Source organism: Plectropomus leopardus, chromosome 16, assembly GCF_008729295.1.
Source record: "Plectropomus leopardus isolate mb chromosome 16, YSFRI_Pleo_2.0, whole genome shotgun sequence".
Lineage (NCBI taxonomy): Eukaryota > Metazoa > Chordata > Actinopteri > Perciformes > Serranidae > Plectropomus > Plectropomus leopardus.
In genome coordinates this window covers 1,048,466-1,072,313 of record NC_056478.1, presented here as the reverse complement: position 1 = coordinate 1,072,313, position 23,848 = coordinate 1,048,466, and the positions used below count along the sequence as shown (strand labels likewise).

At 45.8% G+C, this 23,848-nt stretch overlaps 2 protein-coding genes across 2 annotated transcripts; one reads left to right on the top strand and one right to left on the bottom strand.

The window, feature by feature from the left end:
* Positions 1 to 1,528: 1,528 nt before the first annotated feature.
* LOC121955907 (ankyrin repeat and SOCS box protein 2-like) lies at positions 1,529 to 8,234 on the bottom strand. Its single transcript, XM_042503990.1, is given in 9 exon segments — positions 1,529 to 1,722; positions 1,814 to 1,967; positions 2,043 to 2,577; positions 2,665 to 2,836; positions 2,907 to 3,152; positions 3,264 to 3,419; positions 5,411 to 5,580; positions 7,929 to 7,969; positions 7,971 to 8,234. Coding segments are annotated over 9 exon segments (1,884 nt in total). The 3' UTR covers positions 1,529 to 1,576.
* Positions 8,235 to 10,801: 2,567 nt separating this feature from the next.
* ppp4r4 (protein phosphatase 4, regulatory subunit 4) lies at positions 10,802 to 22,758 on the top strand. Its single transcript, XM_042503687.1, is given in 25 exon segments — positions 10,802 to 11,299; positions 13,626 to 13,699; positions 14,688 to 14,790; positions 14,911 to 15,054; positions 15,904 to 15,981; positions 16,088 to 16,194; positions 16,397 to 16,504; positions 16,588 to 16,704; positions 16,785 to 16,915; positions 17,132 to 17,271; positions 17,322 to 17,471; positions 17,698 to 17,775; positions 17,987 to 18,070; positions 18,215 to 18,388; positions 18,489 to 18,594; positions 18,748 to 18,895; positions 18,985 to 19,135; positions 19,673 to 19,711; positions 19,850 to 19,921; positions 20,000 to 20,063; positions 20,231 to 20,308; positions 20,515 to 20,605; positions 20,691 to 20,752; positions 20,871 to 21,384; positions 22,565 to 22,758. Coding segments are annotated over 25 exon segments (2,970 nt in total). The 5' UTR covers positions 10,802 to 11,188; the 3' UTR covers positions 22,611 to 22,758.
* Positions 22,759 to 23,848: the final 1,090 nt, after the last annotated feature.

Below are 23,848 nucleotides of genomic sequence, written 5' to 3'. Positions count from 1 at the left end.
AGAACGTTTTCAGGATGTTTGTCATTTCTAATAATGTTCCTTTAAGGTTAAACGCTGACTGAGACGTAACGTTTGAACTGCAACACTCTGAGGATGTTTTGGTGATGATGAGAGGTGACAGTCTTTTATAAACGTTCCCACAACGTTACATGAGAACAAAGGAAGAACATTTTAAAGCAACATTCAGAACGTCCCAGGGAGCAGTTTTTGGTTCTAAAAGCGTTCTGAGAACGAAATGTTTCAGTTTTCGGCAGCAAGTTTTCTTTGAGCTCCCAGAAAGTTCTTCTTAAAGTTCAGGTAACACTATAAACATTTTTTAAAAAATCTATTTATTTATTTAATTTTAATATCACATTAATTTTCATAAAAAATGTTTTGTAATTTCAGTCCTCAAAAACATTGTCTGAATGTTGCTTTGAAAATGTTCTTTGTATAGTTTTTATTTCTGTGTCGTGCCTTTTCTGGTCCATCCCACATGAGATCACAAGATGCCGTCACAACTCTAAACATGCGGCATTTTCCAGTTTTACAGATTTTAGCCAAAAACAAAACGTAGGTACATAAAACACATTCAGTTACAAAATCATATATCAACAATAATCTTGCAAAAAAAGAATTGTACACTGAAAAATAAAGTTTTACAGCTGTTACAAATCTACAGTTTGTCTCGATAAAGAGCTTGTTTTCTCATCTCCCTGCTTTCTCCACATAACCAGCTGATCTGCATGTTTCATCCTAGAAATGTCCTTAAATCCGAGAAACGTCCGATAATCTTAGAAATGTCCTAAAATTGTAGAGATGTACTATAATCCTAGGAATGTCTTAAATCCTAGAAATGTTCTTAAAATCTGAGAAATGTCCTAAAATCTTAGAATCAAACTATGCAAAACATACCAAAATCTTAGAAATTTCCTATCTTAAAAATGTCCTTAAATCCCCAAAATGTCCTAAAATCCAAGAAACATCCTAAATCCTCAAAATGTCCTATAATCCTAGACATGTCCTAAGATCCTAGAAACGCCCTAAATCCGAAAAACATCCTAAAATCCTACTAACATGTATGGGCTAGTTGAATTTCTCGGGGGCTAAAGATGCTGATGGTCTGAGTTTGTGGGGCAGGTGGAGCATTTGTCCATGTCTAGAACCGACTTCCAGCTCACGTGAGTTCAGGTGAGGTCAGGTGAGGTCAGGTGAGTTCAGGTGAGGTCAGAGGAGGTCAGGTGAGGTCAGAGGAGGTCAGGTGAGGTCAGGTGAGGTCAGAGGAGGTCAGGTGAGTTCAGGTGAGCTCAGGTGAGGTCAGAGGAGGTCAGGTGAGTTCAGGTGAGCTCAGGTGAGGTCAGGTGAGTTCAGGTGAGCTCAGGTGAGTTCAGGTGAGCTCAGATGAGTTCAGGTGAGCTCATGTGAGTTCAGGTGAGGTCAGGTGAGGTCAGGTGAGGTCAGGTGAGCTCAGGTGAGGTCAGGTGAGGTCAGGTGAGCTCAGGTGAGGTCAGGTGAGCTCAGGTGAGATCAGGTGAGGTCAGGTGAGGTCAGGTGAGGTCAGGTGAGGTCAGGTGAGCTCAGGTGAGGTCAGGTGAGCTCAGGTGAGTGAGCAGGTAACGTCATACTGCAGGAAGCAGATGAGTCTGACAGGAAGTGGCAGAGTGTGGAGCAGTTTGAGTCTCCGGACTCCAACAAGACGTCTGATCTGCAACCTGCAGAGCTGCATCAGAGGAACAGGAGGACCTGAGGACACAGAGGACAGGTGAGACACACAGAGGACAGGTGACAGACACAGAGGACGCTACGACCACTTCCTGCTGTTGTTGTGTCTTACGAGCTTTCAGTTTAATTGGCGTCCAGTCGCTGCGTCTCTCCAGGACGTCCAGCAGCTGCGAGCAGAGATGGACGGGGCCGGCATAGTCCAGCAGCAGAGACACAATTGGACCCGCACTGTGGCAGAACACCGGGCTGCTGACGGCCTCACAGAACTGAAACGGGACGGAGGACACATTATTGGACAGGTTCACACAACTCACCTGAGTGCAACGTGCGTCTCTGCGGACCTGCATTTCTTCAATGCGACGGCATGACGGCAAGGGGGGCGGATGTGTTTTTTGGCCGTAGGGACAGTCGAAGCAGGACCGGGCGTCGCAGCCATTGTCCAGCAGCAGTTTGAGCATCGGCAGAGACTCCATTCTAAGCAGGATGGCTGCCGGGAGCGAGGACGTCTGGGTGGACATCCGAGCGTTGACGTCAGCGCCGTACGTCAGCAGCAGTGTCGCCATGTCCATCCGGCAGAGGCGGACGGCGATGAGCAGCGGGTTGAAGACGTCCAGGTTGGGGTTGGCTCCGGCCTCCAGCAGCATCTCTGCGGCCTCCAGGTTCCCATTGAAGACGCAGAAATAGAGCGCCGTGCTGCGGCAGTCCTCGTACATTGTGGAGCGGTCCTCCGACAGCTGGGTGTTGACGTCGAAACCGGACTCAATCAGCAGCTCCATGACGTCATCTCTGTTGTTCTCCGCGGCGATGTGCAGAGGACTGATCCCACTGGTCCGGACCCGGACTCTGCTGGTCACAGGAATCAGCAGAGACATGATTCTGGAAAACAAACAGTCAACTTCAACGAGATTTAGGATCAAACAACCACAGATCTACCAGCAGAGCCGGGACGGAAGAGTCTCAGACCGTGGGTGGTTGTTTTGGACAGACACGTGAAGCGGCAGCAGTCCAGACTTTGTGGATCGGTTAGCGTCTGCTTTCAGAGACAGCAGGACGTCCACGGCAGAGACATGTCCATTCTTACTGGCTTCATACAGCGGAGACGCTCCGTCATCTGCCTGTCCATTTATATCTGCACCTGAGGGACAAAGACATCTTTGGATCAGCAGCTGATGGAAACTACAGATATTCCATGGACAGTTTTGGACCTTTCTTGGCGAGCAGGCGCAGGATGTCCCCATGTCCGTGCTGAGCAGCGGTGAAGAACGCCTGGATGCCGTAGATGTTCCTGGCGTGCAGATTGGCGCCGGACTCCAGCAGCGTCCTGCAGAGTTTCACGTGTCCGTTTCTGCAGGCTTCGTGCAGAGGACTCACTCCCTGAACGCTGCAGCGGTTCACCTGAGCGCCGAACCTCAGCAGCAGATCCACAGCGGCCTCGTTCGGTTTCTCACAGGCTGAAAACACAAAAAATGGACAGACACCCTGAGGACGTTTGACTCATGAACCTGCTGGACGTAAGTGACATCAGAGCAGAGTCTGTGACGTCAGCTGTGACGTCATCTCACCTGCGAACAGCGGCGTCTCTTTGTCCTTGTTGGCGATGTTCGGGTCGGCGCCGTGCTTCAGGAGGAAATCCACACAGGAGACGTTTCCTTGCCTGGCGGCCAGCAGCAGAGCGGTCTGATTCCTCGAACTGCATCGGTTCACAAAGTCGGGATGAGCTGTGGACGGACAGGTCAAAGGTCAAACTCTCACTGATGCGTCCTTTAAAACCGCGTCCATCAGGGCAGAACAACACTTTTTTAGAGTCCCGTGGTTTGTCTCCATAGTTTCACCGAGTGGCGCCATGAAGCAGAACCAGCAGAAAATATACAGTTTAAAGACCAAGGGGACATTGGACAGAGCAGAGACTGTAGAGGACAGAGGACAGAGGACGCTGATACAGTATGAGGCATTGAGGTGTGAAGGTTGCCAGCTGCCATAAAACATCAGAAAAGATCATAAATCTGGAACATTTATAGCGCTCATAAACATGTCAGTGATGACTTTGGTGAGTCCACGATTGTGATCGACGGCTGCAGCGCCAAAATAAAACTCCTCGATAAATTTAGGTCAGATGATCCTGCCAAAGACTTCAGGACGATTGGACCAACAGACTGACGACTTCTGGAAACTGGAATTCAGAACAACAACAAAGAGAGAAAAATTTGCAAAGCAGAGGCTTTCGAACATTTGAGCAAAGACGCAGATGAAGTCAGAAATGAAATGATGGAGTTTTGACTCTGAGCTTTTTTTTAAGGTCATTGTGAAAATGTAAACTTAATTGTTACAGCCCCATTTTTATGTCAGTGAGCGTCATTTTATGTACCTGAGTAGTTCTCACATGGCACCGCTCGTGCTTTCAGTGTACAAGCGTGATGTCAAAAGCTGCCCCCTGCGTCCAACCGGAACGCAGCGGGACGGCGTCTGATGAGAACACGTTCAAACAGAGCTGGCATTGGTATTTTATGTAGGACAGTACTACAGTACCACAAACAACTGATTTTCACACAGTACCTGAAAAGTATAAGGTCCAAAATCGACAAAAATCAGCACAAAATTCAAAATGGCTGACTTCCTGTTGGGCTTGGGGTGGGTCCAAGTTGCTTTTTTGTGTGTCTGGGCACGATAGATAAGTGTAGCGATTTCCGTAAATGTAGGTTTAACTGGGCACTGGGGCTACACGTTAGGGGGCGCTGTTTTCCAAAACCACCGAAAGTGAGCGAACCACTTTTCATGAGTTTTTGGCCATGTTTAGGCCTCCAAAAATGCGATTCATTGGGGAGAAAAATAAAAATTCCTTGCATCCCAAGACGGTCCTCGCACGGCTCATGCTCGGGCCCTCATTAGTCGACACAGAAGGTCACTGACAGAGCGGCACCATGAGATGAACTCAAAGTGAGATCATGTTGGGAATTTATAACACTTCTGTCATTTTGCCCTCATGGTTGCACAAACACTTGTAGAAGAAGAATGATAGAGAAAAGGATAAGAAGAAAAAGACGGTGTCATCGGCGTACAGACAAGCTTTCCTAACGTACAACGCTCACAGTGAGGATAGAAAAGTGAGAGAAGAATGAGACTGTAGGAGCCATGGATGAATGTGTGCAGGTATATTTTGTAGGCGATTAAGTCTAAGACTTTTTTTTTTCAAATTTGGTTAGTTTTGGTAATGATATGATTTATTTATTTATTTGTGTGTTTTTTACTATATTGAGTGACTATGATGAGTGGGTCACCTGATTATGGGTGAGATGCTGATATAGCCGGCTCACCTTTGCACCTGACCCACCGTCAGCCTCTCTCTTTGTTCTCTGAAGTCGCTGCAGAGACGGCTGCAGAAACGTGCAGAGACGGCAGAGAAAGTGGAAGTGAAGTGTCACTTTGAGTGAAGTTTTACGTTTCAGACTGAAAGGGGTTGAAGTGTGCGAGTGATGAACTGAGCTGGAAGGTCAAGTTGACGTGTCTGCTGATGTTGAAACTCTCAGTTAATGAAAATGAGAGTTCAGAGCCGCTGAACAGAAACAGAGAAGTAAAGAACAGCATCATCGGCATATTGACGGATTCTTTAACTGAAACATCATCCCTGCAGACAGAAAATGAATCAGGACGCCGCTGAGCGGGTTTATGATCTACAGTGTGTGGTTCAGTGTGGGGGCGACCAGCCGTTCACCTCGGAGCAGGACCATGATGCACTGCAGCTGTCCATAATAAGCAGCTTCATGAAGAGCGATCCAGCCTTCATCGTTCGGCTCCGTCAGACTGCCGCACCGCCGTCCCACCAGGTCCTCCAGAGCCTCGACGTCTCCATTCATTATCAGAGTCTGCAGAGGACTGAACTCTCTGAAACAACAACAACAACGACAACAACGACAAATCACCACAAACACTGACAAACTCTCTGAAACAACAACAACAACAACAACAACAACAACTGGTTGATTGTTTGTTGATAGTTTGCTGGTTGTTTTATTGAGTGTTTGTTGATTGTTTTCTGGTTGTTGATTGTTGTTTGTTTGTTTGCTGATAGTTTGCTGGTTGCTTGTTGGTTGTTTTCTGAGTGTTTTTTTTGTTTACTGGTTGTTTTCTGGTTGTTGATTGTTGGTTGGTTGTTTGTTGTTTGTTTGTTGATCGTTTGCTGGTTGTTGATTGTTGGTTGGTTGTTTGTTGATTGTTGGTTGGTTGTTTTGTTTGTTGATCGTTTGCTGGTTGTTGATTGTTGGTTGGTTGTTTGTTGATTGTTGTTTGTTTGTTGTTAGTTTGCTGGTTGTTGGTTGGTTGTTTGTTGGTTGTTTTCTGATTGTTGATTGTTTGTTTGTTGATCGTTTGCTGGTTGTTGATTGTTGGTTGGTTGATTGTTGTTTGTTTGTTGATCGTTTGCTGGTTGTTGATTGTTGGTTGGTTGTTTGTTGATTGTTGTTTGTTTGTTGTTAGTTTGCTGGTTGTTGGTTGGTTGTTTGTTGGTTGTTTTCTGATTGTTGATTGTTGTTTGTTTGTTTGTTGATCGTTTGCTGGTTGTTGATTGTTGGTTGGTTGTTTGTTGATTGTTGTTGTTTTGTTGTTGGTTGGTTGTTTGTTGGTTGTTTTTGATTGTTGTTTGTTTGTTTGTTGATGTTTGCTGGTTGTTGATTGTTGGTTGGTTGATTGTTGTTTGTTGTTAGTTTGCTGGTTGTTTGGTTGGTTTGTTGTTTGTTGTTGTTTTCTGATTGTTGATTGTTGTTTGTTTGTTTGTTGATCGTTTGCTGGTTGTTGATTGTTGGTTGTTGATTGTTGTTTGTTTGTTGATTGTTTGCTGGTTGTTGATTGTTGGTTGTTGTTTGTTGATTGTTGTTTGTTTGTTGTTGTTTGCTGGTTGTTGGTTGGTTGTTTGTTGGTTGTTTTCTGATTGTTGATTGTTGTTTGTTTGTTTGTTGATCGTTTGCTGGTTGTTGATTGTTGGTTGGTTGATTGTTGTTTGTTGTTAGTTTTGTTGTTGTTGATTGTTGGTTGGTTGGTTGTTTGTTTGTTTGTTAGTTTGCTGGTTGTTGTTGATTGTTGGTTGTTGTTTTCTGATTGTTGATTGTTGTTTGTTTGTTTGTTGTTGTTTGCTGGTTGTTTGTTTGTTTGTTGATTGTGTGCTGGTTGTTGATTGTTGGTTGTTGTTTTCTGATTGTTGATTGTTGTTTGTTTGTTTGTTGTTAGTTTGCTGGTTGTTGGTTGTTTGTTTGTTGATTGTGTGTTGTTGTTGATTGTTGTTGGTTGTTTTCTGATTGTTGATTGTTGTTTGTTTGTTTGTTGTTAGTTTGCTGGTTGTGGTTGTTTGTTTGTTTGTTGGTTGTGTGTGGTTGTTGTTGTTGTTGTGTTGTTTTTGTTTGTTGATTGTTGGTTGGTTGTTTTTGTTGGTTGTTTTTGATTGTTGTTTGTTTGTTTGTTGATCGTTTGCTGGTTGTTGATTGTTGTTGGTTGTTGTTGTTTGTTGTTTTTGCTGGTTGTTGGTTGTTGTTTGTTGGTTGTTTTCTGATTGTTGATTGTTGTTTGTTTGTTTGTTGATCGTTTGCTGGTTGTTGATTGTTGGTTGGTTGATTGTTGTTTGTTTTGTTGATTGTTTGCTGGTTGTTGATTGTTGGTTGGTTGTTTGTTGATTGTTGTTTGTTTGTTGGTTTTGCTGTTGTTGGTTGGTTGTTTGTTGGTTGTTTTCTGATTGTTGATTGTTGTTTGTTTGTTTGTTGATGTTCGTTGTTTTGTTGTTGTTGTTGTTGGTTGTTGATTGTTGTTTGTTGTTTTGTTGTTGTTGTTGTGGTTGTGGTTGTTGGTTGATTGTTTGTTGTTTGTTAGTTGTTGCTGGTTGTTGATTGTTGGTTGTTGTTTTGATTGTTGATTTGTTTGTTTGTTGTTGTTTGTTTGTTTGTTGTTGTTTTTGTTGTTGTTGATTGTTTGTTTGTTGATTGTGTGTTGTTGTTGTTGTTTTGGTTGTTTTCTGATTGTTGATTGTTGTTTGTTTGTTTGTTGTTGTTTGCTGGTTGTTGGTTGTTTGTTTGTTGATTGTGTTTGTGTTGTTGTTGGTGTTGTTTTCTGATTGTTGATTTTTGTTTTGTTGTTTGTTGTTAGTTTGCTGTTGTTTTGTTTGTTGTTTGATTGTGTTGGTTGTTGATTGTTGGTTGTTGTTTGCTTGTGTGCTGGTTGTTTACTGCGGACAGTCTGGACTGACCCACCTGCGCAGGCCTCTGTAGATGTGCTGGAACAGGCCGGTTGGGAGGGTTGATGGAGTTGGGGACAGCTGGTGTGGACGAATAGAAACGGTCCAGTTCTCTGGGGGGGTCGGGACGTGTCTGTCTGGAGTTTGGATTTCTTTGATTGGACGCAGGATGGACGGGAGGCACCGGCACCGACAGTGACGGTGACGGTGCGGCGGGCTGAGTGTCGGAGAGGCTTCTCTCCACAGCGATCTGCAGCAGCTCCTCATCAGTCAGCTGACTGTAAACGCTGTAATCATCCAGATTCAGCTGAGCAGCCGCCATGTTGGATCTACATAGGAAGAAGAAGTGATGCGTCAGAGGAAGAGGAGGAGGAGGTGTGTGTGTGACGTTGAGCAGCAGTGGATCTCATTAAATCTGCAGTCACAGGACTGAAGTTATGGAGGTCAGCGGTGTTTGATTCCTTGATTGAGCCAACAAGTTCACACTCACCGAGACACGACCTGCATACACACACACACACACACACACACACACACACACACACGTACATTTCTCTCTTTTTACATTTATCGTGTGTTTTAAAGATAAATTTTTAAGGCTTTTTCAGCCTATTGAAGAGGGCAGAGTAGAATGAAAGCAGCAGGACAGAGTGGGGACGACATGCGGCAAAGCGACGAGGTCAGACTCAAACCCGCGGCCGCTGTGGTCTCTTGTACACGGGGCCCCCGCTCCCCCAGGTGTGAGCGGCTGGGCGCCCCCTTTTTGATGTGTGTTTTAACACAATTTTAACCAATTGGAACAAAGAAACATGATTTTTATTTGATCTAAAACAGCCTGACAGACTCTGAGCTGCTTCATCAGAACTCCTGAAACTGAACCTCACAGACCAGAAAACAGCACCAGCCGACATCAGAACGCCACGAAACATGAAGCACGCTCAGGAGAAAGTACGTGGATCAGGACAAAAGAATCAAGAGAAGACCGCCAAGAGGAGACAATACACAGACTGGTCCCTGTCCAGTCAGGGACGCTGTCTTCTTCTGTCATCTGTCCCCAGTCTCGGTTTGATTCTAGTTTAGTTTCATGTGTTCAGCAGAGAGTCCAAACTGTGATACTGAAACTCTGCTGGCTCACAATCAAACTCTCCGCAGACGCTGTATCAGAAATACTCACGGAGAGAGAGTATTAATAATAATGATAATAATACATTTGATGTGTGCAACACGTTCTAATAAAGTTGGACAGTTTGTGAACAGACAGCAGATTACTGACTGGATCTGAAAAGAGACAACTTCTCAGGACCCGAAGCTCCTCTGAGACAAACTGACACAAAGTGGAAAAGGACAAAGCAGCCTGCAGCTTCAGCTTCAGCTTCAGCTTCAGTCTGCAGCTTCAGCTTCAGCTTCAATCTGCAGCTTCAATCTGCAGCTTCAGCTTCAATCTGTAGCTTCAGCTTCAATCTGTAGCTTCAGCTTCGGTCTGGAGATTCAGTCTGAATCTTCAGCTTCGATCTGCACCTTCAGTCTATAGCTTCAGCTTCAATCTGCAGCTTCAGCTTCAGTCTGCAGCTTCAGCTTCAATCTGCAGCTTCAGCTTCAGTCTGCAGCTTCAGTTTCAATCTGTAAACTTCAGTCTGTAGCTCCAGTCTGCAGCTTCAGCTTCAATCTGTAGCTTCAGCTTCGGTCTGCAGCTTCAGCTACTGTCTGTAGATTCAGTCAAAGAGGCTCTGAAAAGCTTTATATAATAATGTATTTATTAATGTACTGCTTTTTAAAACTTCTGTCAATGTCTAATTAATGTCATATGAATTGTAAAATTGGGGTGTATTTTTATTATGTATTGTGAAGTATTTTAATTTTTTTTTTTTTTACTTCTGTAAAGTGTCTTTAAGTTTATAGAAAGGTGCTCTTTAAGTAAAATTGATTGTTTTTGATTATTATTATTATTATTTATTATTATTATTATTATTATTATATAGCCTGCATATGAGCTGTATATAAACTGTAGTTGGCTATAATCTGTATATTTTGTGAATGAGTTTGGTCACTAAGTTACAGTCAGCCGTTTCCATGGTAACCGGTTGAGCCGCTGCAGTGTGTTAGGCTTCAGCTAGCTAGCCCGCCCTGCTGCCGGTCTCCCGGTTCTGGTCGGTTTCAGTCCGGTCCGGTGAGATGCGGATCACCTGCTGGAGGCTCGGGAGCTCGTGTCATGTTTTCGCTGCTCAATATCGGTGAAGGTACCGCCTCCGTGTGGGAGCGACCGGAGCTCACAAACACCGACATTTGATGGAAGTAACAGCTCGCTGATGTGACCACTTTGGGCCGAAATGAGATGGTCGAACCGATTTCTGAAATATCTCGTTTTCTGAGGGTTTTACGTACCGACGGGTTCACAAATGAGCGCAGACGCATTAATGCGCTGAATTTTTAACGCAGTCCGGCGTGACGCTCCAGCCGGACAGGAGCTGACGGCAGGAGCGGGAGCTGCTGGTCGGGATTTTCTCTGAAAGACGGATTGTCGGTGAGCTGACTGCACGCCGAATTAAAGAGGAGATCGTGTCGAGTTGATTCGTGTCGGATTTTTACGGATATTTGGATTATTTTCATTATCAGGGAGAAAATAAATTGTGTGACGCGAGTTTTGAACGGAGTCTGACGTGACGTTTCCTCCGCACAGGACCGAGCAGGAGGTGTGAAACCCCCAAATTTTTGATGAATCTGTGCTGTCTGACTGTTTGAACAACCGCCGAAGACATAAATGTGTCTCTGGGAAGAATGTTGGTGTCCAGTTTAAAGCTTTACCACGTCTGTGGGCTAACTGGCGAAGAAATCAGCGTTAAAATCATCATTTTTTAAACGCAGTCTGGTTTGAGGTTTCCTCCGCGTGGGAGAGAGCGGATTTTTTTCCTGACTGACAGCGGCTGGATGCTGAGCTGCTCAACAGATGTTTCTTCTGTAGAAAAGTGCAGATTTTAGAGACTCGATGTGAGCGCCGAGTTGACGGACGAAAGCCGCTGAGGTGTGAACAGTTGAATTTGAATCTCTCACTGTGTTTCAGCCGCAGATGAGCGCAGATTTTTTAATTCATTATCATTTTAAACGGAGTCTGGTGTGACGTTCAGCTCGAGCAGGGATCTCCTTGGAAACGGTTATTGACAGCTCCCCCCCTCCCCTCCCACCTCCTCCTCCTCTCTCTTCTTCCTCTCATCGGGGATGGTCCGCCGCCTGCTCTCCCACTAACGACCAGTGTGATACTGGGACAGCTCCAGTGAGCAGATGTTCTCCAGCAGCAGGATGACTGGGAGCCAGTCCAGCCTGCTGTACGGACCGCTGGAGGAGCTGCAAGAGCTCGCCTTCATCGAGAGGCCGATCCGCCGGAGCCTCAAGGTAACTGCTGCAGGACATGTGAGGAAGAGGAGGAGGAGGATGAAGATGGTGGTGCTGATGATGATGATGATGATAATGATGATGATGAGACATGTTGAATGAGTCAGTGGGAGGAAGATCAGCAGCCTCCATGCAGGAAGCAGAGGGGAGACCCGCTATCTGCGCAGCATGACGCAGTTTCTGTCTGTCTGTCTCTCTGTGTGTGTCTGTCTGTGTGTCTCTGCAGAGAGACAGACGGATGGAGAGGGTCTCCTCTCCTCTGTCTGCTGCATGAACATCCGGTCATCATGCCCTTAATGCAGCAAATCAATAAATCCAAACAGTTCATCGATAATCATTTTAAACCATCAGTTGTTCAACACAAAATCAATTAAGAACTTTTTTTTTGCTCATCAATAAATATAGGGTGGTAAAGGTGAGATAAAAGAATATAAAGCAGTTATCTAAAATCTATTACCTGTCAATAATAGAATATGAAGCAGTTATCAGTATCAATGAATGATCAATAATAGAATATAAAGCATGTTTGACTAATCAATAGACAGTCAATACTAGAATATAAAGCAGTTATGAGTTATCGGTAATAAATGAATATCAATAATAGGATAAAAAGCAATTATCTATTATCAACAAATAATCGAAAATAGAATATAAAAAGTAGTTATCAGTTATCAATAAACTGCCAATAATAGATAAAGCAGATATCTATAATCCGTAAATAATCAATAATAGATGTAAAGTTGTCATTAGTAATCAATAAACTGTCAATAATAGAATATAAAGCAGTTATCTATAATCAATAAATGATAAATAATAGAAAATAAGGCAGCTATCTATAATCAAACATTTGTTATTGATCAGTTAATAAATCTCTGATTGATTATTGAAGGTTTATAACTGATACAATCATCACAAATAATTTAATCTTACTTTGAGTTTATAAAACCTGTCAATCAAACTGATCGGCAGCCAATTATCCTCCTGTAACTGTTTGGGGGGGCAGGTCTTCCTATGGGAGAAACCCCGACGTCATGACGACGCAGTCACACACCCCCATCGCCTCCACACACACACACACACACACACACACACACACACACACACACACACACACACACACACACACACACAAACGCCTCCTTCTTAAAGGGCCGGTGTGTTTCACCTCCTGCAGGAGAAACAGAAGCTTTTCTAAAATGGGGACACACTGAGGAAGGGGACGGACACTGAAGGGGAGACACTTACTGAGGGGAGGAGACACTTACTGAGGGGAGGAGACACTTACTGAGGGGAAATGGGGACACACACACTGAGAGGAGGGATACATACTGACGGAAGGGGACACACACTGAATTGAGGGGTCACACACTTAGGTGAGAGGACATACTCTGAGGGAAGGGGACACATGATGAGGAGAGGGGACAATGAGGGGAGACAGGAGACACATTATGTCAGTAATGTCCTTATGTCCTCACAGGTGAAGAAGTATAAACAAACATTCACATTCTCATTAAAACATACCTCTGAACTTTTTGTAGTGATGTCTCACAGGTGTGGCCATGTCTCACAGGTGTGCCATGTCTCACAGTGTGATGATGATGTCTCACAGGTGTGGCCATGTCTCACAGGTGTGATGATGTCTCACAGTGTGTGGCCATGTCTCACAGGTGTGATGATGTCTCACAGGTGTGGCCATGTCTCACAGGTGTGGCCATGTCTCACAGATGTGGTGTGGTCTCACAGGTGTGGTGATGTCTCACAGGTGTGATGATGTCTCACAGGTGTGGCCATGTCTCACAGGTGTAGTGATGTCTCACAGGTGTGTGATGTCTCACAGGTGTGATGATGTCTCACAGGTGTGGCCATGTCTAACAGGTGTGGCCATGTCTCACAGGTGAGATGATGTCTCACAGGTGTGGCCATGTCTCACAGGTGTATGATGATGTCTCACAGGTGTGGCCATGTCTCACAGATGTGGTGATGTCTCACAGGTGTGGTGATGTCTCACAGGTGTGGTGTGATGTCTCACAGATGTGGTGATGTCTCACAGGTGTGATGATGTCTCACAGGTGTGGCCATGTCTCACAGATGTGGTGATGTCTCACACAGGTGTGGTGATGTCTCACAGGTGTGGTGATGTCTCACAGGTGTGGCCATGTCTCACAGGTGTAGTGATGTCTCACAGTGTGTGATGATGTTTAACAGGTGTGGCCATGTCTCACAGGTGTGGCCATGTCTCACAGGTGTCGCGCGAAGAAGACTCACAGGTGTGGTAATGTGGTGTTTAAAAAGTACATTTAACATCTGAATGTGTTCCTTGTTTCAGACAGCAGAGGAGATCGATCAGCTGACTGTGGACGAAGACCTGAATGACATCGAGAGAGCTGTGTACCTGCTCAGGTGAGAGCCATGTACCTGCTCAGGTGAGAGCCATGTACCTGCTCAGGTGAGAGCCATGTACCTGCTCAGGTGAGAGCCATGTACCTGCTCAGGTGAGAGCCATATACCTGCTCAGGTGAGAGCCGTTTACCTGCTCAGGTGCTGTTGTTTGCAGAGTTAAGTGTTTTGGTCTGGCAGTTTGTCAGAGTGAAGACCCTGAAACATCTGTCACTCTGTTCGAGTCTTTTTATGGTTGTTTTTCTTCGATCTCTTCGACATCAGCCTGTGTTAAAACTGTTGTTATTTTGGGTTGAGCTCAGGATGAAAAAGGAGTTTCAGAGTAAATAACCTGAACTCTCATCGGTGGAGACTTGAGACAAAGCAGCTCTGCCCTCCTTCTCTCTGTCCCACTAAACTCTGAGGCTCATTAAACGCTGACGGTAATCATCCTGCAGTCTGATCCCAGCGGCTCTGAACTAGTTCACTGAACTCGTTCAACGTCTGGACTCAAAAACACAAAACAACCTGCCAGAAAACCAGGACTCAGACCTCAGGACTCTCTGGAGTCCTGGACTTTTGTCACCTGATGGACACACCTGAGGAGGTAATAATGTATGAAGAAAAAGGTCTGCCCTTCAGTGGTTCAGGTGACCCTCTGTCCGGTTGTGGAGTCCCTCAGGGATAAGTTTCAGGTCCTTTTTATTTCTTTTAGTCTGTAAAGTTCTCACTGGGGCTTTTGTTATGTTTGCATCGTGAATAGAAACAATGAAGTATCGTCACCGACCGATCATTGTACACTGACATCACTCGAGCTTCCTCTAGTTTTGGAAGAAAACCGGCTCTGAAATAGGAGTTGAAAAAGTCTCTCTGTTCTAAGAGCTACGATTGTTCCTTGTTCTCGTGGTGAGGAAAAAAACGCAGACAGTGGTTCTTAGGAAAAGTTCTTCTGTCCCTAATCAAACCAAACCAAATGACCAAAATAACCAAATGTCCATCCTCTTGTTGTCAGTGTGGGTCAGGAGGTGCAGAGAGCAAGTGTCATTAGCAACCTGCCAAGCCTTGTCCGTCAGAATCCAGCTGAGACATTTCGGCGGGTCGTACCAAAGGTTCGGGTATGTACACGGTATCATCAGACTGTATGTCAGTGGCACACTGTGTGGAGGCCAGCAGGATGTGGACAGGTGTGTTGGACATGTGTCATTCACGTAACCTGTCCCTTTCGCCTGATTCAGGAGGTCTTGAACGGAGCCGGAGCAGAAATCCAGCTGGCAGCAGCAGCATCTTTCTTAACCATCCTGCAGGACGACATCATCCTAATCCACACCCACACGTTCTCCATCCTGAAGACCGTTCTGCTGCACCTAAACCACAGAGACACACACAGGTAACACCACCTGAACCACTGAGACACATAGGTAACACCACCTAAACCACAGAGACACAGGTAACACCACCTAAACCACTGAGACACAGGTAACACCACCTGAACCACTGAGACACAGGTGACACCACCTAAACCACAGAGACACAGGTAACACCACCTAAACCACTGAGACACAGGTAACACCACCTGAACCACAGAGACACAGGTGACACCACCTGAACCACTGAGACACAGGTAACACCACCTGAACCACTGAGACACAGGTGACACACCTGAACCACTGAGACACAGGTAGACACCACCTGAACCACTGAGACACAGGTAACACCACCTGAACCACTGAGACACAGGTGACAGACACCTGAACCACTGAGACACAGGTGACACCACCTGAACCACTGAGACACAGGTAACACCACCTGAACCACTGAGACACAGGTGACACCACCTGAACCACTGAGACACAGGTGACACCACCTGAACCACTGAGACACAGGTGACACCACCTGAACCACTGAGACACAGGTGACACCACCTGAACCACTGAGACACAGGTAACACCACCTGAACCACTGAGACACAGGTGACACCACCTGAACCACTGAGACACAGGTAACACCACCTGAACCACTGAGACACAGGTGACACCACCTGAACCACTGAGACACAGGTAACACCACCTGAACCACTGAGACACAGGTGACACCACCTGAACCACTGAGACACAGGTGACACCACCTGAACCACTGACACTGTGGTTGATTTTGACGGTAAACTTGATGCTGACGTTGACGTTTTTGTCTTTTTACTGTTGTCTTGTTTGTTGTTGTCGTGTTTGTTGACAGTGGTGAGCAACGCCTGGTTGGAGACTCTGCTGTCGGCCATCAACGCTCTGCCCAAAGAGACCATCAAACAGGAGGTAAAGTGATCAGGATTATTGATCCATACTATCAAGTATTGATCCGTATTAGAACAATTCAAAGGTATACCTGTCTCTCTGATTACCTGTCTGTCTCTCTCTGCAGGTGTTGAACCCTCTTCTCTATCAGTCTCAGCTGTCTCACTCTCTTCAGGCTCGTCTGGCCAGCTGTCGCATTTTAGGAAAAGTCGCCTGCAAGTTTGACTCTCATATGTGAGCTGCAACACAACAAATACACATTCTAGTACTACACGCTGTATACTTCAGCACTACACACTCTGTACTGCAATACTACACTCTGTCTACTTCAGTACTTAAACAGCATTAGAATCCTGTTCCTGTATTAACATCAGTAATTAGGCAGCTGCAGGTCTACCTGTCTGTGTGCTGAGCTCAGGTGTGTTTTTTGTTTCAGAGTGAAGAAGGAGCTGCTGCCGCTGGCTCGTTCGTTGTGTCAGGACGTGGAGTTTGAGGTTCGCGCCTGTATGTGTCGTCAGCTGGAGAGCATCGCTCGAGCGAGCGGGTAACGAACGAACAAAGCTGAACGAAACCAAACACAAATCAAACATCCTGCTGTGGTGAGACAGTGTGTCTCCTGTCCTGCAGGGTGGACGACACCAGGACAGAGCTGCTTCCTGAACTGGTGGAGCTTGCCGGAGATGAGGAGAGCAGTGTCCGCCTCGCTGCCTTCGACACCATTATTAACCTGATGGAGATGATGGACAGCGTGAGAGTTTCAGGGTGCAGCTGTGGCGGATAAACGTCAGACTGCGAAACTCCTGAATGTCTCCTGTGTCCTCTCTCTCAGACGACAGGCTCCATGTCGTCGTCCCCCTGGTGATGTCAGTGTGTGAGGTGTCTTCGTCACAGGCGGACGAGGCCGTCGTGGCGTCTTTGTCGTTCCAGTTTGGGAAGCTCTGCAGCGGACTGGCAGGTGAGACTGATGTCACACAGCAGAAACTGAAGCAGAAGTTCACGTCACCCTCGACCCTGAGGGGTTTCACTGCAGGAGTTTGGGTTCATTACGAGTCATCCAGAGATCTTAAACTCTCAGCAGGATGTCACACACGTTCTCCAACAGTACCTGAAGGTGCAGTCGGGTTGTGGCGAGCATCGGTGAGCTCAGGACTGATGAGTTGTTGTGTTTCAGGCTCTCTGACGGATGAGCAGAAGGGTCGGCTGCTGCAGAGGTTTAAGGTGCTGTGTGTCTCCGGACTGCAGGCTGAAGGAAACCAGACTGATGGAAACGATTCGACGCTGATCCGCTGCAACTGCTGCTACAACCTGCCGGTACAACCAGAACCACACAGACTCTGAGCAGAGCGCCAAAGTTCAGACAGGTGATGTCACTTCTGCTCTCTCTCTCTCCAGGCCATGTGGTGTTCGCAGACTCAGCTCACTTCCTGTCTGAGCTCTACCCATCTTTCTCCAGTCTTTGCTGTGACCAGGAGGTCAGCGTTCGACGAAGTGCTGCAGCTAGTTTCCACCAGGTGAGTTACCATCCTGACGATTGTTTGTCTGAAGGTGTTGATCTGTCTGACGTCCAAAGTGATGTCAAAGTCCTCAGGTTCTGCTTCTTAAGTTTTATGAGACAAAAAAGCATTTTTTAAATGTTAAATTCAAAGTTCTCTGAGTTGCAGAATAAAATACCTTTGTACATCGGTCTACAGTTTAAGGCTGTCTTGTCACATGTTTGACCCCACCCCTTCCCGTCAGGTGGTGAAGCTGCTTGGTTCAAACGTCCAGCTGGTCCACAAGGAGCTCCTGGCTCTGCTGCAGGACGATGCTCTGGAGGTGAGAGGACACATTATAAACCTGATATCCTCTGTTTGACCTGGAGGAAGGAGGAATGCTATGACATTTTGTTTGCTCAGAGTCAAAGATTGACCCGACACCTTGGACTAAACATGGACCAGAACAGACGCACAAACACTCTCCTCAGAACATTTCTATTTCAGATGTTTGTTTTATTTGACTTACTGATGCTTCTCTTGTTGTTGTTGAGGTGTTGGACGCTCTGATGAATCACCTGGAAGAAACTCTGGAGGCGGTTCTTTCCAGGGGAGAGAATCTGGCGCTGGACAACAAGGTGAGAAAACAGATGGAGTTCAGATTTTAACCCATTAGTTATACATTCTTTAGTTCTGCTCACATCTTTTCTTTGTGGTACCGTCTTTTCCCTGGTACCTCTTTTTGTTCTCCTCTGTTCCCTCCTGTGGTTCTTCTTCGTCAGTTCCCGGAGCTGCTGTCGGCTTTGCTGATGGCGGAGCAGAAAGTCGGGAGTTCTCTGCGCTGGCGGCTGCATGAGAAGCTGCTGCAGCGTTACAGCTGTCTGGCCCGACTGCTGCCCGGAGAACTGCTGCACCAGAGCTTCTCCCCGCGTATCTTCACCATCCTTACCACCAACGTGAGCACCACCAGACACGACACAACTCGACCACACATGATGCAACAAGTGGACCAGGTGACCAGACAAGTGCCTTCTCTTGTGGCTCTTGTTGTTGCAGAAGGTGTTGCCGGTTCAGAAGGAGGCAGCTCGGACCTTTTGTACATTTCTGCGTTACAACCGCAAACAGGAGCAGCGACAGGAGATGATGGAGCGACTGATCCAAGGTCAGAACACTGAGTGTGAGGTCACAGGAAAAGGTGGCCTCGGTTTTTTAAAGGCAGCAGTTGCTGCCACAGTCAAAGTGTACAATGACTTCACATCTGTCGACCACAGCAGAACCTTTTAAACAAATGTTGATGTTTCGTCTCATGTTTCAGATCTGGCTCAGGGTCGGAGCTACTGGAACCGTCTGAGGTTCCTCGATGTTTGTGAAATGGCCACTGAGATTTTCTCCAGAAAATACTTTAACAAACATTTCCTGATCCCGGCGCTGGACTTGGTCCATGACCCCGTCGCCAACGTCAGGTATGCCTGTGAGTGTCCAGTCAAGCAGGTGAAGTCTGTCTTTGACATCAGATGTAACACACCTGTCTACCTTTTCACCTGTCTGTCAGGTACAAGCTGTGCCAGCTGTTGCCCAGATTACGTTCATCGCTCCGCCTGCCGGCTGACAAACAACTGCTGCAGCAGCTAGACTTCTGCGTCCAGAAACTCCTCTGCAGAGAGAAAGATAAGGATGTGGTGGCCACCACCGCAAGGTAACACGTTCTCTAACTGAGGCCTTCCTGTAGAAGACTCTGGCAGGAGACTCTGGACTCTGTTAGGAGACTCTGTCAGGAGACTCTGGACTCTGTTAGGAGACTCTGTCAGGAGACTCTGGACTCTGTGAGAGGACTCTGTGAGAGGATTCTTGACTCTGTGAGAGGACTAAGTGAGAGGACTCTTGACTCTGAGAGAGGACTCAGTGAAAGGACTCTTGACTCTGAAAAAGGACTCTGTGAGAGGACTCTTGACTCTGCTACAGGACTCTGTGAGAGGACTCTGGAACCTGTCAGAGGACTCTTAGAGGACTTTTGACTCTGTGGGAGGACTTTGGACTCAGTGAGAAGACTTGACTCTGTGAGAGGACTTTGGACTCAGTGAGAGGATTCTGGACTCAGTGAGAGGACTCTGGACTCAGTGAGAGGACTCTGGACTCAGTGAGAGGACTCTTGACTCTGTGAGAGGACTCTGGACTCAGTTAAAGGACTCTGTGAGAATATTAACCTCTGCTGGGTCACCTGTGCCCACTGATTTTTTCAGACAGTGTTGGAACTGGACAAACTGGACCTGGCAGAGCCCGTAAGCACATTGTTTCTTCTCTCTCCCTCTCTTTTTTTTTTAAATGGCCGTAGAATAAAAAAAAAATCACTTCTAAGTATGTGGATTCACTTTAACCCTTTATGTGCTTCCTTTGTCTGTGACATTGTGTCTACTCAGTTTCACAAGAGGCAGGAGAGGGACCTGCTGGACCAGAAGAAGGAGAAGGAGGAGACTCTGCTGCTGGAGATGGTGAGACTGAAGCTGACGTATCGTCTTCAGTCTGAATCTCTCTGTATTTTGTTTTAATGACGTCTCCTCTGTGGTCAGGAACAGCTGGAGCGCCAGCAGACTGAAGGGAAACTCAACTCTGAGAAACACCCAGAGAGAAAACGTGAGCAAAACTCACATTTTATTTTTCCATACAAGGATTCACAGAGGAGTGTGGGGGTCTATCGAACTGATTTGAAGCAGAAGTTGTGCATCATTTCTGCCAACAGTTTATTAATCAAAGTGTGTTCCTGTTTTGAGTCCACTCTAAAATCTTTCTTTCTTTGACAGGAAGAGACAGTAAGACTAGTCTTTCTGCAACCAAGTCCATGTCTGTGTCCTCTTCCGGAGCCACCTTGTCCTCGTCCGGTAAGACCAAAACATCAGCATTCTTCCTTACGGCTCTGCCTGCTCAGGTGAAAGAAGGACTCCACTTTGTGTCACTCTAAACCTCTTTACCTGTTGGGAGTTAGTTTGGGAGGATACGATGACGGTGGTTCTGTCCCTGATTGAGTGTTGAGCATCTCAGAACAAACAAACCATGTTAATAATGATGGTTCTTTTTCTTCTTGCAGGTAAGGAGATGAGGAAGGCTAAACTGTCACGGAGTCGATCTCTCAGCAGTCAGCCGACAACGTCGAAAGCTGCCAACGCAGAGAGACCAATGTAAGAAACCGACAACACAGGTTCTGTTCTAGTGGTCTTTGGCTTCTTAATGTGTTCTTAATGTGCTGTTTTCTGTGTGTTTCAGGAAAGTGAAAGAGTTGAGTGGTCTGTCTGGACCCGGAAAATCCTCCATGTTATCGAGCAAAGGTACCGCCTCCTTACAAACACCTGCATGTTAATACACCGACTCAGTCAACATTCAGGACAGCAGGACCACCGCATTAACTGTGATGGTCTTTATTCATACATCACATTTGTTTTATAGATGACTCAATGAGGACTGCGCACTTCTCTATGGCAACCCAGTCCACCTCCTCCATGCCGGTCCTGATCCGCAGCAACACTACCAGCCTTCTGGAGAGGGCCAATACTCTCGACCACAGAAGTAGTACTCTGGACCACAGGACAAGCACCCTGGATCAGAGAGATCATAGGACCAGTACACTGGATCACAGGAACAATATGATGGAGCAGAGAACTGGAACAATGGACCATAGAACGAGTACCTTGGACCATAGAACCACAACCATTGACCAGAGAGACCACAGAACCAGTATTATGGACCATAGAGACCATAGGACGAGTACCTTGGACCACAGAGACCACAGGACCAGTACCATGGATCAGAGAGACCATAGGACCAGTACCCTGGATCAGAGGGACCATAGGACCAGTACCCTGGATCAAAGAGACCATAGGACCAGTACCCTGGATCAGCGCAGTAAAACGATGGACCGGGGGTGCGGGGTGAAGGAAAGCCAGTCCAGAAAGCTATCTATGTGAGTTCTTGCTAAAATGTTCTGATTCAGAACCCTCCGAGTTAATGACCCCACGTGGTTTTTACAGTTTGTATATCAGAGACCCTCTCGGTTCTGGTTTTTTTAGACTGATATTGATAAGGCAGAGGCACTCAGAAGGCAGCTTCCTTAAACAAACAACTCTTACAGAATATTTAACACAATTATGCAGTCAACCAACTCTAGAAAAGAACCCGTTCACCTTACTGCCCATTCACCTTCCCCTTCCTCCTTGCATCTCATCAAACAGGTAACAATGTCGCTTAAAGTCAACACTCAGAGCAGCACCATCATCTGCAGAGAGGTGCTGTGATGCTGCTGTTTAATTTGCTGCAGACTGTAGTGACACACTGCAGCTGGCTAGTTTTAGCCACCTCACCAACATCACCAACTGATGTGATAACTGAAGAGCGACGCAGCCTTTTTCAGGGTCAGAGTTCACGTTAAATTAGTTCTACTGAAAAGGGAAAATGACAGGATCATGGTTTAATAACTTTCACAAACTAGTTAGCGTCTTACCGTGAGGAGACAACCTGACTCCACCGTCTGATCAGCTGACTCTGCTTCCTGTGCTGTGACCATCATTAACAGCGGCATCAGAGCGCGCCCTGCTGGACAAACAATGTAATGATACCATGTTTAAAGAATCATGTTATTTACAAAATGTTTTCATATCAGCACATCTCAGAAAACACGAACGCGTTCGCCAACACATTTGTGAAAGACTGTTTCGTTTTGATGTTCAGTGTCTCATTTTAAAGCGTCAGAAGTCCTGCTGCGAGTCAGACGAGACGGGTCAGTTTACACGTCCCCAACCAATCAGAGCTCACTGTATTACACAACACAAGGGATGTCATCGGGAGGGAAAAGCAGATAACTAGCAGGTTAAAGGAACAGCATTGGTTAGTTTGTTGCCATGGTGACAGGCTCTGCTTTCTGACACAGCATCGGTTAAGGTCCAGAACAAAACACCACACTGGACAAAACCATCAGCTGTCGATCTGAGCGAACTTCTCGTACGTTCGGGATGGATTGGGCGGCACGGTGCAGGGTCGGGTTGGGGTCAGGCTGGGGTCATATCTCAGGGTCACGCTGACATCACATGATGACGTAACCACGAACAATTCAAATGACTGACGTGCTGTTCTTTTTACTTCCGCAGAAACAGGAAGTCGAACTCTTTCAGCGTCCAATCGGCACGAGACTGAAGATGATGTCATCATACCTCCACCAGGCTGTCAGCCAATCGGCAGTCAGGGTTCACAGGTCTTCAGAACATCACCCAGAATGCACCAGGACAGTCTGACTGAGCACTGTGTAGTTACGATCTCATCCTGTCACCTGATTGGTTCAGTAAACTCCTCACATACAAACTGTCGCCGTCTCTTATTGGTTCACCTGCTGACGCGTGATTGGTTGGATTATTGTTGTTTTGTGTGTTGATCGATTTACTGCAATGTTTGATGACATCATGTCTGCGCTTAAACACAACCGGTGGACGTTGAACATCCTGTTTTGTTACGCAGATGCACAGACTTCAAATCCAGCCCGTTCGTTCAGTTCAAACGAGGAAAAACTAACTACATCGCAGTTACATCGCAAAGACAGTGGAGTAAAAAACATCAATAAGAACGATAAATAAAGATCTACCACAGTCAGGTTTATATACACGTAGCTGCTGATTGGCTAAAACCTGTGACACACCCACCAAACCACAGGAAACACACCTCAGAGCCCCTTTTACACTTTAACATCGTTTCAAACCTTTTAAAACACTTTCACACTATTTTGAACAGTTTCACATCATTTCAGTCCATTTCACACTGTTCAAAACCGTTTTAAAGTCGTTTCACACAGTTTCACATAATTTCACATTTCAAATTTCTCAGTGTTTGACACCATTTAAAAAAAAAAAAAAAGTCATTCAATCTGGAAACTGAAGCAAGCGGTGCGTACTGTTTTAAGTCTGAATGCGCTCCAGGTGTCAGTGAGATGAAACAGCAGAACTTCACTGGAAAAGTGACATTTTAATGTTTAGTGTTTTTCTGCAGGAGGTTCATACATGTTTACATGTTTGTTTAAATACAGGAAGTCTTCATACAGTACAGGCATGATATGATGGAGGGCGTCATGCTAACGTTTACTCGAGTGCTCCAAACATAAAGCCCAACTGACATCATCAGTTATCAGTCTTTAACCCTTTGAAACCTGATTTCTCTCAAAATCACAGGAAGAGGCGATAACAACAAAAGAACAACAAAAGAACATTCCCAAACATTAGCAATAAAATAGTAAAAAGTACAACAAATTGATCTAAAGTTAGTAAAAAATAAAAACATAAAAATAGCTAAACTTAAAATAAAATAACAAAGACATAACCTCCGAAGAAGTGCTTGAAAATTGTAATTTTGTGACACACTTTTAAATATGTAATTATGGTAATCCC